The following is a 14,838-nucleotide window of genomic DNA, read 5'->3' as shown; positions in this document are numbered from 1 at the left end:
TCCCAAATCAGAGTGATTGTTTCCCTTTCCTTCTATACAAAAAAATTCTTTAAAAATCGTGTTTATTTTACGCGTGTACAGTGGTGTTACCCCTTAATTAAATTGAGATCGGTATGTGTGCTTAGCACACCAGGGACTATTGTAACAGGTGGGTAACAGGAGAAAGATTTTCGAAAGCTTTACTTACTTCTTTAATTTTATTATGCAATTCTTCTTTCGTGTTTTCAACCACGGATTCTATTAAGGATAACACTGCATTGCGGTCCATATTGAATTAAATCAAAACCTTCTAATATTTTATACAAAAATGTTTCTGTTAATATCTATAATAATAATAATTAATATAATATATAATATATAATTTTTTTTTTTTTTTAATACTGCATTCCTTCAATAATTGATTATTTCATTTTCAGTAAAACATAGTTGCTTAACAATTGTTTACTCCAGCTTTTCATTTAGCTTCACTTCTTAAAACGTTAGTCGAATATTTTGGATTTCAGTTTTTTTTTTTCACTCATTTTAGATTTGCACTTCTTAACTTAATGTTTGTGTTGTGGGATCTGGGGTAACACTACCCTTAGGCCACTTGAGTTGGGCGCCAGTTAAAATAAAACACTTTATTTTTCATTTTAAAATAAAACACTTTATTTTTCTTTTCTTCACTTCACTATTTCACTTCACTACCACACTGTGGCTTACACTGTCTAGATTATACTAAAAACTAACCGCGCTTAAGTGCTTTTTAGTGACAACTCCTTCGGCTGTATGATGCGCACGATTTGTTTCGGCAAAATGCGAAACGTCGGCATACCGAAAAAGTACTTAAGCGAGGTGTGGGATAGTCACAGCGGCAATAGCCAAAAGTGACTTGACCGATGCTGACGGCCAGCCATCGCCATACAAACGTACATATATGTACAGTAGCGTGCAATCGTGAGCACATGTTGGGCGATTTAACTTTAAAGTCTCTGAAAAAATCTAAATGCACAACTTAATGAAACAAAACTTTCAGCATTTATTCGTTGCTTAATTCTTAAAATAACGGCTTAAAACAAAACAAAAAATACAAATGTAGGAATGAGAAGGATGCAATAATATAAAAAAGTACGTATTTACTCAGTTTTGCACGTTTTATATATGTAAACCGAAAGGAGCTGTAACATTTAGTACAGTTGTAATTATATACCGTTATAGTTTTTGTTTCATGTTACTGTGTTTTTACTTTTGTTATTAGTAGTAGAAAGGTGTACGAAGTTAGACAATCGCTTTCTGATTAATATTAATATCAATTATGAAGAAAATAAGTGTGGAGCTCGAAAACAGCGTCGTGGTTTTGACTAATAGTGGAAATTCCTCAAGAAAAATTGCTGAAATATTAAATATTAGCCAACGCACAGTTATTAATATACAGAAACGAAGAAATGTAGCACATGCACCGAATGTTGGAGGTCGACCACAACATCTTTCGGGCTCAGATGCACGCCTTATGGTACAAGAAGTACGCAAAAACAGTTTTGTGACACCAAAGAAGGCTGCAGCAATGTCAAAAAAGAACGTCAGCGAGTGGACCGCGCGTAGAGCATTCCATAGAATCGGGTATAAATCAGCTGTAAATAAGAAAAAGCCGGCGTTATCGCTCAAAAATATTAAGGCCCGTCGAGCATTTGCTCGAAAATACAGAAATTGGAATGTTGAAGACTGGAAACGGGTAATTTGGTCGCATGAAGTAAAAATTAATCGTTTTCAGTCCGACGGAATAAGCTATTGCTGGCGCCGACCTACAGAGAGGATCCAAAGGCATCACGTGAAGCCAACTGTTAAACATGGCGGTGGTAATTTTATGGTGTGGGGTTGCTTCACTTGGTGGCACATGGGGCCACTCCTTAATATTAATGGTATTATGAAAAAAGAAGATTACTTACATATATTGCAGACTAATTTGCCAGAATTTGTTGATATGAGCGCTTACCCAGAAGAGGAAGTTATCTTCCAACAAGACGGCGATCCCAAACATACCGCCAAAATTGTTAAAGAATGGCTGTCGCAACAAATTTTTCAGGTAATAGATTGGCCTGCACAAAGCCCGGATCTAAATCCAATTGAAAATTTGTGGGCAATAACCAAACAGCGGCTGGGAAAATATCACAGGGCTCCTGAGAACATGACAGAGCTATGGGACCGGGTACAGCAGGAGTGGAACCAAATTCCGCGCACATTTGTCGAGAATCTTGTCGAAAGTATGCCCAAACGCATTAAAAGTCTAACAAACATTAAAGGCCTATGGATTAACTATTAAAATTTATTAGTTTTTAGCCATGAGTGCCAGACGTGCAAAACTGAGTAAATACGTACTTTTTTATATTATTGCATCCTTCTCATTCCTACATTTGTATTTTTTGTTTTGTTTTAAGCCGTTATTTTAAGAATTAAGCAACGAATAAATGCTGAAAGTTTTGTTTCATTAAGTTGTGCATTTAGATTTTTTCAGAGACTTTAAAGTTAAATCGCCCAACATGTGCTCACTATTGCACGCTACTGTATGTATCACACACATGCATGTTTGTCGACATTATGCCAGTATCGCTGTGTTAACTTGCACAATTAATTTGCAAAGCGTGGGAAAGTATCCTTTTCGGTAGTGACACACGAAATACAAAAACAACAAAAGAAATACGCCTGTTCACAATTAAGTAGTGAATGCAATTTTACTTTCAATAGCAATATACGGTCAGATCAGGAAAAGTGGGTGCGAAATGAATTGAGCTTCCAGCTCTCTCAAGGGATATTCTCACTCACCCGATTTATGGGATTATTAGAGGATCACTTCAGCTTCGGTGCGCTCTCGAAACGTCGCAATAGAATTAAATTTAAGTATAACTAAATTTCAAAGAACTTTCAAGTAAGCATTTAATTTCTTCTACATAATTTAAATATATGTATTTTTTATTTGGAAATGTTTTCTTAAAAATTGCACACTTCCGTTTGATCCATCTGGTCCATAGTAGAATATGATATATGTATAATTGTTAGTTAACCAATAGATAGACGTACGCTCCATTATATTGGCTGATCGGTTCTACTTTGTAGTGAAAACAATGTAGTTAACTTATTTTATTGCTTCATTATCAATCGCGCAATGATATACACACACATTTTTCATACATCTTCAGGTTACCACCTTATAACAAATCACGGCCTTCTTTGTTCAACTGAAAGAGAAATTAAATAAGCAATTAATTACTGGTACGTACGTTTGGTAAAATAAAATATAATAAAATAAAATAAAGTAAAATGAAACGAAATAAAATAAAATAAAATAAAATAAAATAAAATAAAAATAATTTTAAAAAGTAGTAAATAGAATAAAACAAAGCAAGAAAAAAAAAATTAAATTATAATGAAATAAGTTATAGTTGAAAAAAAAAAAAATAAAATAAAAATAGGAATAAACAAAATAAATAAAAATTAAAAGCAAAAAAAAAAAAATTAAGTAAAGAATTAAAATAAAATAAACTAAAAAAACAAAATATAAGGGAACATAATAAAGGAAAAATGGAATTAAACAAATTAAGAAAATAAAGTAAATTATGGTGAAATAAAATAAAGTCGAAAATAAATAAAACAGAAACAGAACAAAACCAAATAAAATAAAAAACTATATAAAAATAAAGGATGGATGGTTCCATGTGTAGAAGTCCACGCAAGTGGGGAAAGTTACTGATCGCCATTCACTTGGGAGTGGCCAGGACGATTCTTCTACATATGGTTCAAGCAGCTCACAACGTCCGGGATTAGCCCACGTATCCTCTGGTTAGCTTCCGAACACCCGTTCGGGAGTGAGCTAACGTGAGAAGGCGAAGCATCCCAGCATAGCTGGTTGTGCGCTGGGTTCGGGACCCACCACTTAAAAAGCCCCGCCCCCCCCCCATGGAAAACAGAAACAAAGCCTCGGATGAGAACTTCCAACACTGATGACGACCCCTGCAAACGAAATAAGGAATACGATTTGAGGGCATGCACCTGGAATGTCCGGTCCCTTAATGGGGAAGGTGCCTCTGCCCGGCTGGTTGATGTCCTCGTGAGAGTAAAGGCTGACATCACTGCCATCCAAGAGATGCGATGGACGGGGCAAGGTAAGAAAAACATAGGACCTTGCGACGTCTACTACAGCTGCCATGTAAAGGAGCGCAAATTCGGTGTCGGATTTGTTGTGGGAGAGAGACTTCGTCGCCAAGTACTGTCGTTCACTCCGGTGGACGAGCGTCTCGCAATAATCCGCATCAAAGCGCGATTTTTTAACATCTCGCTAATTTGCGCCCACGCCCCGACGGAAGAGAAGGACGATGCGACCAATGATTCTTTCTATGAGCGCTTGGAACGTTTCTATGAGCGCTGCCCCCGCCACGACATAAAAATCGTGCTTGGCGACTTCAACGCCAGGGTGGGCAAGGAGGGAATTTTTGGTCCCACAGTCGGAAAATTCAGCCTACACAACGAAACATCCGGTAACGGACAGAGGCTGATCGACTTCGCCGGGGCCCGAAACATGGTAGTCTGCAGCACCAGATTCCAGCATAAAAAGATACACCAAGCTACCTGGCTGTCTCCTGATCGAAAAACGCGAAACCAGATCGATCATGTTGTGATAGATGGAAGACACGCTTCTAGTGTATTAGATGTATTTACGATCCGAGGACCCAACATCGACTCGGATCATTACCTTGTTGCAGCCAAACTGCGCACACGCCTCTGTGCAGCAAAAAACGTACATCTACCTACGCAAAGAATGTTCGAAATCGAAAAGCTGCAATCACAACAGACAGCCAGAAGATTCGCCACTCGACTCTCACTCCTGCTCTCGGAGAGCACTGCCCAACACACCGGCATGCATGAGCAATGGAGCAACATTTCTCGTTCCCTACGTACCGCCGCCGAAGAAGAAATCGGATTCCGGCGAGCCCGAAAAAACAATTGGTACGACGAGGAATGTCATGCTGCCGCCGAAAGAAAAGAGGCCGCCTATAGAGCCACGCTGCGATCGGGCGCAACGCGAGCCATGTGGGATCGCTACAGAGAGCTGAAAAAGGAAGGGAGACGTATTATTCGACAGAAGAAACGAGAGGCCGAAATACGTGAGTGCGAGGAGCTTGAGATGCTGGCCAATAGGAACAACGCCCGAAAATTCTACCAGAAAGTTCGGCGGCTTACAGAAGGTTTTAAGACCGGGGCGTTTTCCTGTAAGAACAAAGACGGCGATCTGGTGACTGACGTACAGAGCAATCTTAAATTATGGAGGGAACACTTCTCGACAGCTGCAGTGACAGCTGCGCATGTCATAGAGAATGTGAAGATCCCGATACCCCAATCGCTGACGACGGAATTATCATTCCGTTACCCGACCATGACGAGGTGAGAATAGCAATATCACGGCTAAAGAACAACAAAGCCGCCGGCGCCGACGGACTGCCGGCTGAGCTATTCAAACATGGCGGCGAGGAGCTGGTAAGGTGCATGCATCAGCTCCTATGCAAAATATGGTCGGATGAAAGCATACCTGCCGATTGGAATTTAAGTGTGCTATGCCCAATCCATAAGAAGGGCGATCCTGCAATTTGTGCCAATTACCGCGGGATTAGTCTTCTAAATATCGCCTATAAGGTTCTAGTGAGCGTATTGTGTGAAAGGCTGAAGCCCACCGTCAACCAACTGATTGGACCTTATCAGTGTGGCTTCAGACCTGGAAAGTCTACCATAGACCAAATATTCACATACGCCAAATCTTGGAAAAGACCCATGAAAGGAGAATCGACACACACCATCTTTTCGTCGACTTCAAAGCTGCATTCGACAGTACGGAAAGGAGTTACCTGTATGCCGCTATGTCTGAATTTGGTATCCCCGCAAAACTAATACGGCTATGTAAGATGACGTTGCTCAACACCAGCAGCGCCGTCAGAATTGGGAAGGACCTCTCCGAGCCGTTTGATACCAAACGAGGTTTCAGACAGGGTGACTCGCTGTCGTGTGACTTCCTTAACCTGATGTTGGAGAGCATCGTAAGAGACGCAGAACTTAATCGCTCAGGCACAAACTGGATAAAGAGGCAAAGCGAATGGGTTTGGTGGTGAACGAGGACAAAACGAAGTACCTCCTGTCTTCAAACAAACAGTCGGCGCACTCGCGTATCGGCACCCACGTCACTGTAGGCAGTTATAATTTCGAGGTTGTAAAAGACTTCGTTTATTTAGGAACCAGCATTAACACCGATAACAATGTCAGCCTTGAAATCCAACGTAGAATCTCTCTTGCCAGCAAGTGCTACTTTGGACTAAGTAGGCAACTGAGCAGTAAAGTCCTCTCTCGACGAACAAAACTAACACTCTAAAAGACTCTCATCATGCCCGTCCTAACGTATGGCGCAGAAGCTTGGACGATGACAACATCCGATGAAGCGACGCTTGGAGTGTTCGAGAGAAAGATTCTGCGTAAGATTTTTGGACTTTTGCACGTTGGCAACGGCGAATATCGCAGGCGATGGAACGATGAGCTGTATGAGCTTTACGGCGACATAGACATAGCGCAGCGAATAAAGATCCAGCGGCTTCGTTGGCTGGGTCATGTCGTCCGAATGGATACACACGCTCCGGCTTTGAAAGTATTCGATGCGGTACCAGCTGGTGGTAGCAGAGGAAGAGGAAGGCCTCCTCTGCGTTGGAAAGATCAGGTGGAGAAGGACTTGGCTTCACTTGGTGTGTCCAACTGGCGCCGGTTAGCACGAGAAAGAAACGACTGGCGCGCTTTGTTAAACTCGGCCAAAATCGCGTAAGCGGTTATCGCGCCAATTAAGAAGAAGAGATATAAAAATAAAGATAGAATAAATTAAAATAACGAAAAATTATATAAAAGAATCAAAGTATAATAAAAAAAACACAAAAAAACATGAAATAAAATAAAGTTGAAAAAATAAAAGAAGATTAAACTAATTAAAAAAAAAGAGGTTGCCTATAAAGTTGGTTTACTGAAGATAGTTGAACGTGACAACGTCATAAGAAAATACTGATGCAATGGTTGCATTTTTCAAAAGAAAATTTTATTTTTATTTGTTTGATAGACATTTTGTATGGGTATAGAGAAGGAGGTAAATGGAATCGCAATAAAATTGATCAAGTTACTTTTATTTGTACGCATAAATACAATTATGTCAATCTTTTTTTGACAATGTACATAGCTGTTCTGTAAAATGAGTCGTCGTTCGAAACAATTTAGAACAATTTTTCATAAAATTCTTCGTTCAGAAAATCATTTTAAATTTACAAAATACTTGAATAAAATTTATTGTTTCAATTTCTGCTCGACTGTTAAAAATTAATTTTTGATTTTATTATTTTATAATAATACATTTTGTTGTTCAATTACTTAATTATTTTTGCAAATTTAATTGTAATTTGTTGTAAAAAGAGTTGTGTGCATCAAATTCAGTTATGCTCTCTGTTTCTTTTAATAAAACTTTGCTCACTTCCTAACCTGTTGCCGTTTCGCGTTCAACTACTGAATACTATAAAATTTGAAATGTGCCAGTCAATGAATGGAAAGATGCATTGTTGCTCTCTTAATCTCTTTGCTGGTCATTTATTGCATATAAAAGCGATAGTTCGCATGTTTGTTGTTAATTTGTTTATACATTTTTAAGTGAGTAAAAGCGCACACTCATTTAGCTCTTGGAACAAAGTTCGTTACACACATACGTACATATGTGCATACAGGCATATGTATGTGTGTATGTAGTTTCCCATAGGCTTTCAATTAGTCATGTATTATTGTATAGCAGCTGTCCGGACTCATCGCTTACTCAAGTAGGTGAGAGCCAGATGTCGAACGTTGCCGAACGCGTGGGTCGATTGTGCCTCTTTGTCGTTCGTTCCGCGCTCTCGCTTGCAATGCAAGCCTCAGAGCAAGGTAATGCCGCATGAGTAAGGTAACGCCACATTTTTTGGTGCGTGCAGCCGGCTCCATCGAATTATAAGACGTTGACACGTCAAAATCAAAATATAATAAAACAAAGTAAAATCATTTAAGAAAATAAAATATAATTAAAAAAATAAAGTTGAGAGAAAATAAAATAAAAATAATAAAAAAAGACTAAATTAAAATATAATAAACAAGATTAGATAAAAAATAAAAATAGAATAGAAGAATAGAATAAAAATTATAAAAAAACATCAAAATAGAATAAAATGAAATAAAAAAATTAAATTATTGTACAAAAATAGCTAATTAAAGTGGAAAAATAAAAATAGAGTAAAATAATATAATATAAAAAAAAAATCGACGTAGAGCAAAACAAAGTAAAAAACTAAAACAAAATAAAATATAATTAAATAAAATAATGTTGGAAAAAAATAAAATAAAATGAAATAAGGAAAGGTAATATAAAAAAAATCTGAATCGAGAAAAAAATTAAATTAAATAAAGGTAAATAAATAAAAATGGCATTAAAAGCACAAATAAAATAACTTCTACTCAAATATGAACGAGACGGTATATAAGCTTACATGGCAAATTTCAGCGTGATATGTCACATAGTTTGTTTTCTGTGCTACTGTAAACAAGTCAAGCTCGAGTGTGTTCTTCGAATTCTCTTTTATGACTTCAATTGTCTCAAAATGTTTTCCACGGAGCGGCAATTGAGCTTGGGAAACAGGAAAAAGTCACATGGAGCCATATCAGGCGAATACGGTGCTTGCGGAACGATATTAACATTATTTTTGTTCAAATAATCGCGAACAAGACGTGATGTGTGAGCTGGTGCATTATCGTGATGCAAGAACCATGACTTGTTGTCCCACAATTCCTTCCTTTTAAGACGGATGTTCTCGCGCAAACGCTTTAAAACGTCTAAATAATATTCAGCGTTAACCGATTTTGCGATTTGTGCGATTTTCAAGTACAATTTCCTTTACTTTTCCGATGTTTTCGTCCAGCAACATCGGACGACGTTCATGAGGCAAGTTTTCAACCGATGTACGGCCCTCTTTGAACGATTTGTACCACTGGAAAACACGTGCACGCGATAGAGCAGAGTCCCCATAGGTTGTCTGCAACATTTTTAAGGCGTCTGAAGCCGAAATTTTGTTGGAATAACAAAATTTCAAACAAATTCGATGTTCAACTTGAATTTCCATCGTTGAATTCGAAGAAAACACTCGAGCTTGACTTGTTTACAGTAGCACAGAAAACAAACTATGTGACATATCACGCTGAAATTTGCCATGTAAGCTTATAACAGTCCTACCAAAAAACAAAAAATTTATTTTTGCCATATGTCATCCGCGGACCGTTTTATTGATATCGTCTCGTTCATATTTGAGCAGAAGATAAAATAAATCAAACAAATAAAATTAAATAAAGAAAAGTAATATTTAAAAAATGTTTTAGAGAACAAAATAAAGTGAATCAAAACTAAATAAAATAAAATAAGGAAAATTGTTATAAAAAATTAAGATCCAATACAATGAAATGAAACAAAATAAAGCAAAATAACTTAAAAAATTAAGAAAAGTAATATAAAAAAGATAAATATAGAGTAAAACAAAATGAAATGGAATAAAATAAAACAAAGTAATGAAAAATAAAAATACCTATAATAAATAGAATTAAAATAAAATAAAGCAAAATATGAAAATATGAAAGCAAAATAATGAAACAAAATAAAACATATTAAAATGGAATATAATTATATATAAAAAACCGAATTTAATTAATTGAAAGTAATTGGAAACTTACCGCATTTAGGAAAATCATAATTCCAACCAAATCCAGTACAGCTTAAATATCTCTCCTGGCTGCCATTTTTACAACGACAGTATATATAGGAGTCTTCCGGCATCCAGCTACGATTGAAATAATGGTGGACATCCAACCATTTCGACTGAGAATATCCATAATAAAAACAATTCATTGAATTCTTATGGCTTAAAACATAATCTAGACTGCAAGCTCGAACTGTGGAAAAGTGAATGTGGGGGAGTGAGAAAACAAAGAGTAGTATAATTTGGTTAAATGAAAAAGAAAAAACTCACTGCATTTCGGCCAGACAATATCCCCCTCATGACTCCAACGAAACGATTTACAAACTGTGCGATATGCACCTTCCAACTGATAACCGTTGATGCAACTGAATATAATTTCACTTTTTTGCGCATAAAGCGTACTTGATGTAGTAGTTATTTCTTTATACGATTTCGTTTTTGAATCGTAGGATTTACAAACAAGCGGATGACCACATTTGGGTAAAAGGTTTCCTCGACATGATTTCACTGACAGGAAAATTGTGATAAAAAATATGCGAAAAATTGTAATTAAAGGTTAATATACCGCATTTAGGCGTAATATTGTCCCAGCCAGTCCCGGTGCATGTTGAACGATATTCGCCTTCCAGTTTATAGCCATGACTGCAATTGAATTCGACATGAGAATCTTTCCTCAAAAGTTCATTCCAATAATATTCCCCAGATTCCATGTAGGATCTCGTGTTTGAATTATAAACTACACAGCTGAGCGCTCCCTTGCACCTTTCCAAGGCGTTCAAATGGCAATATTTAACTGAAAATGATTTTTTTACTTTTATTTCTTAAAGCCATATCTGTCAAACTGTCGCTTTTCTAATACCAAAAGGTGCTGCACGTGGTAAGCAAAAAACAATCTCTTTCAGACAAAATTAATCCGATTTTGGATTTTTATCATTTTTGAGTTCGCACTAAGAGTTGAACAACTGAAAATCACCCATATTTTACAACAAAATGGTGATCACATTGGAGGAACTTTCCCCAATTGGGGTTTTTCGGCAGATCACGCGCGACTATTTGGTAATCTTTATTACCTTTACATATGTTTGTATGCTACACAGAAAAAACTATTGATCGGTATATCGAACTATCGTGCAGCCACAGGCCAGACAACGTATTAAATTGTGCATTAAAAATGGATTCAATTGTGCGAAAACCTTAGAGTTGTTGGGAAACTATTTCGGTAATGAGGGGCATGAACGCTTCATAAAAGTTAATGAGTCTATCGAGGAGGCGGACGTAGTGGCAGGCCGTCGACATCGCAAAATTGAACTGAAAAAACATGAATAAAGTGAAAGAAAAATTGATCAATAATCGCAAATTAACCATCACAGAGCTGGTAGATGACTTGAACATTGCTTATGAATCCGTTCAGGACATTGTAGTTCATGATTTGAGTTGCTGCAAAGTTAATCTCAAAGTATTAAATTTCACTTGACTAGACGTAGACTTGAATTCCATGCAAAAAAGAGGCAGCGGCGATATCGCCAAAGGCATGATTTTCAAGGTTGATTACGGCCCAACGATAATTCAACGCATCTTAATTGGAGACAAGACGTGGGTTTATGAATATGAAATGCAATAAAGATATCGGACGAGCTCTCCACTAAAGCTTTGAATAAACGGATGAACCGAGACAAAAAAAAACAACGTTGTTTTCAGTCAAAAAAAGAAAGCAATGCTTACGAATTTTATAGATTACAACGGTACTGGACACCACAAATTTCTGTCAAAAGGTCAGATAATAAGCGTCATAATTTGGGCGTTATGAGATGTTAATGTGACGCAATTCGCCAAGAAAGAAAGAGTTTGTGGGAAACAATTCCTGAATTTTGCACCTCGTGATAACGCACCGCCGCACAGACTTTCATTACCCGTGATTTTTTGATAAACACCGAAACAAATACCATCCAACAGCCATCGAATTCACCTGATAAGGTTTTTATATTTGATCGAATCAAGAAACCACTGCGGGGAACGCGTTTTAAGAGCCAAAACGAAGTAATGGAAAAATCGAAGACAGCTCTGTTGGCTATACCGCAAATAGAGTTGCAGAAATGTTTCGAGAGCTGCATCAAACACTGGCATAGGTGCGTTGCAGTTGATGGGGAATACTTTGAAGGCAGTAATATCACCTTTGCGGAAGAAACTTGCGTTTTGAAATTTCTGAATTCTTTACATTCCGGGAACTTTTTGATGAAGGTCATCACTAGATAAAAATATACATATCTATCTGTCTGAGCAGCCATTCCCTCGTACGCCTGTACGCTAGCTGCGATTTTTATCACCTCTTAAAGCAGTAAACCTTAGGCTTCTGCCAAGACTACTGACAGGACATAGCTGGTTGGCAACGCACAGCATTCAAGTGGAATACCCTGATAGAGAGCGGCAACTAAAAAACCACAACCAACAGAGCAAAGGGAAAGTTTGTTGTTATTAAATCTTACTTTTGATGGAGAACTTTACAATTTCAAGGGACGGAAATATATTTTCTGGCAACATTACGAATATATTCCGTCTATATGAGGTCACTTTAGCTAATTGGTCGAATCTAATCTAATAAAGGAAATTCCAAGGAATTCATTTTCTGTAGCTTAGTTGCTGTAGCTCCTCCTCCTATTTGTGGTGTGCGCCTTGAAGTTGTTCCACAAGGACCTACAGTTTAAAGCCGACTCCGAACGGCAAATGATTTTTTGTGAAGACATTTTCTATGGCAGAAATACACTCGGAGGCTTGCGATTGTAAACGTACATCGGAATGGTAGTCACGCACGAACTCATACGGCTACCGCTGCCGCTTGTATAAAGAGACGTTTTGCTATAGAAAAACGTCACAGTATCTGCGCCAAAGAGGTATTGAGGCAGCAATGCGTCTCTGCTGAATGTTCCTTTAGTTATACAGTTCCGCAGCATCACTTCTCCGAGTGCCATGTCCATCAGGCAGCTGAGAAGAGAACGCACATATCTGTACGAAAACAACCTCGTTAAAAGGAAAAGGCTATGAATGATGGATTTTGTTTAGTCATGTTAGAGTAATTATTAAAAAAGAATAGATTCGCAAGTATAATATTTCCACTTCTGGGCGCGTTTCTTGTGCTTTTTTTTGGGATTTTTTTTCCAAAGAAAAGTTTTCTTCCACACTAAACTTACTGCATTGGGGCAAGGGCTGTGCCCAGCCACTCTCCGTACATATTCTGCTTCTGAAACCTTCCAACTCATAGCCTTCTCTGCATTTAAAACCAATTTGAGTGAGTTTCTCCACTTTACTCTCCGTAAAATTCGGTGTTATGGAAATTTGTGAGTTCGAATTTGGTCTTTTATATAAACATGCGAATTGTGATGTGCATTGAGCTAAAAAGTCCACTTCACAAGCAATCGCTATTGGAAGAAGAATACTAAGATTAGAAATACGCTGGGTAAAACATTCATCCAAGACCTCACCGCAACTAAATGTTATATGGGAACCTTCTTCAGCAGATATGCGCCGATTGGTGTTACTTAAATGTGTCGAGTTGGGGTTCGAAATTTCACAAATTAGCGGAAAAGCGCATTCGCCAAAATTACACTTACTTTTGGCGGCTGCAACAGGTCTGAGCAAAGTTGTAGTGAGCGGTGTAGTTTGTAAGGTGGTAGATACGGTGGCGAATTTTGGTGGCGTTGATGGCCCGGATTTTGATGTGTAAGAGACCTCTTTATCGAGATGTGTTGGACGCTTAGCTGGATTACCATTGTAATTTGTTGTATTAGTAATCCGTGTTTGATGCGTTTGCGATAGTGGAATGCTTACGTCCGTAGTCGTATATATAGGTTCAGATGTGTTGCTTTTGGGACCCGCTATTTCATTTCCCGCTATTCCCGGTACACGTCTAGTATTACTTACGCCCTGAGATATTTCTTCGGTATCTAGACTTAGACGTGCTTCTGTTTCAACAGCTGTTGTATTAAGGTGTAGTGGGATATTCGGCCTATTGATTCCTACTTTGGCTTCCTGGGTATTCTCGACTATGTGTTTCGAGATGTTGTTTGTATTAGTTGAGTTTTCGTAAACTTTCTGTACTTTTTGCTGTACATTATACAAACCGTTGGTGAAATTTTCAATTGTAGTTGTTATAGGTTTAGCATTTTTAGCATTAGGAATTGTCGGCGGTCTTAATGTTGTTGTGACCGCTCCTGCAGTAACTCTATTTGTTTCACACAACTCTGGGTTTTCATCGGTTTCATCCCAACACTCCACTTTTCCATTACAAACAGCATTCAGCGGTACGCATGCTCCATAATCACATTTAAATTGTTTTTCCGTGCAGGTCATCGCTTTGCATAACCGAGCGGTTTCATCGCTGCCATCGTCACAATCGCGTATGCCATTGCATTTCATTTGGCCCCAACTGCAAGCGATAAATGACAAATTAATATTTAAGTATCTGGCATTATCTGAGATTTATGTCACGTCCTAGTTTTAACCACTTCGCCCAAGAAAGCAAAAAAATTTCGCCTACGGTTTGTCAATAAAATCTTTCGAAATACTAAAATATTTAAATCATTTGTAATTCCTTAACTAAAGCCAACTTATTGAATTCGGAGAGCTTTTCAAACTTATTTCATTAACTTACTACGTAGCAGTAAAATTTTTAAATCTACCAAAGCAAACAAAAACAAAACAAATGCTTCTCTCAGCAGTTAAAGAAGTGTTTTTAAATATCTATCGTCGGCTTCGTTTGCGTATATGATTTGATATACCGTTATCTCACTGAGTTGAAACACACGCATAAATCATCAATCAGTCATAAAATGATGCAAAGTGAGATTTCTTGATCAAAATTTCAAATCGTAAGCAGTTAATAAAGAACGCAAAAATGCCTGGAAAATGGATGGCAAATGTTTGAAGTTACTCTGTCGGTCTATTATAATTAGAAAATAAAATAATAAAAAAATAAGTAATTGGCACATACCTAGTTCTGTTAGGTGTTTGGCCAGGCTCCTCCTCCTATTTC

At 37.6% G+C, this 14,838-nt stretch overlaps 1 protein-coding gene across 1 annotated transcript in view; it reads right to left on the bottom strand.

Annotated features, from left to right (window-relative positions):
* Window positions 1–2,881: 2,881 nt before the first annotated feature.
* Window positions 2,882–14,838, bottom strand: part of LOC129245612 (uncharacterized) — a 31,739-nt gene continuing 19,782 nt past the window's right edge. The window contains exons 9-15 of the mRNA XM_054883925.1: window positions 13,289–14,232; window positions 12,998–13,225; window positions 10,378–10,605; window positions 10,083–10,319; window positions 9,787–10,005; window positions 3,167–3,212; window positions 2,882–3,131 (exon numbers count right to left, since the gene is read on the bottom strand). Of these exons, the coding sequence (XP_054739900.1) occupies window positions 3,193–3,212; window positions 9,787–10,005; window positions 10,083–10,319; window positions 10,378–10,605; window positions 12,998–13,225; window positions 13,289–14,232 (1,876 nt within the window). The 3' untranslated portion in view covers window positions 2,882–3,131; window positions 3,167–3,192. The remainder of the gene's footprint in view (window positions 3,132–3,166; window positions 3,213–9,786; window positions 10,006–10,082; window positions 10,320–10,377; window positions 10,606–12,997; window positions 13,226–13,288; window positions 14,233–14,838) is intronic.

Source organism: Anastrepha obliqua, chromosome 1, assembly GCF_027943255.1.
Source record: "Anastrepha obliqua isolate idAnaObli1 chromosome 1, idAnaObli1_1.0, whole genome shotgun sequence".
Lineage (NCBI taxonomy): Eukaryota > Metazoa > Arthropoda > Insecta > Diptera > Tephritidae > Anastrepha > Anastrepha obliqua.
Note: the sequence above shows the minus strand (reverse complement) of the source record. Positions and strands in the feature narration are given on the sequence as shown.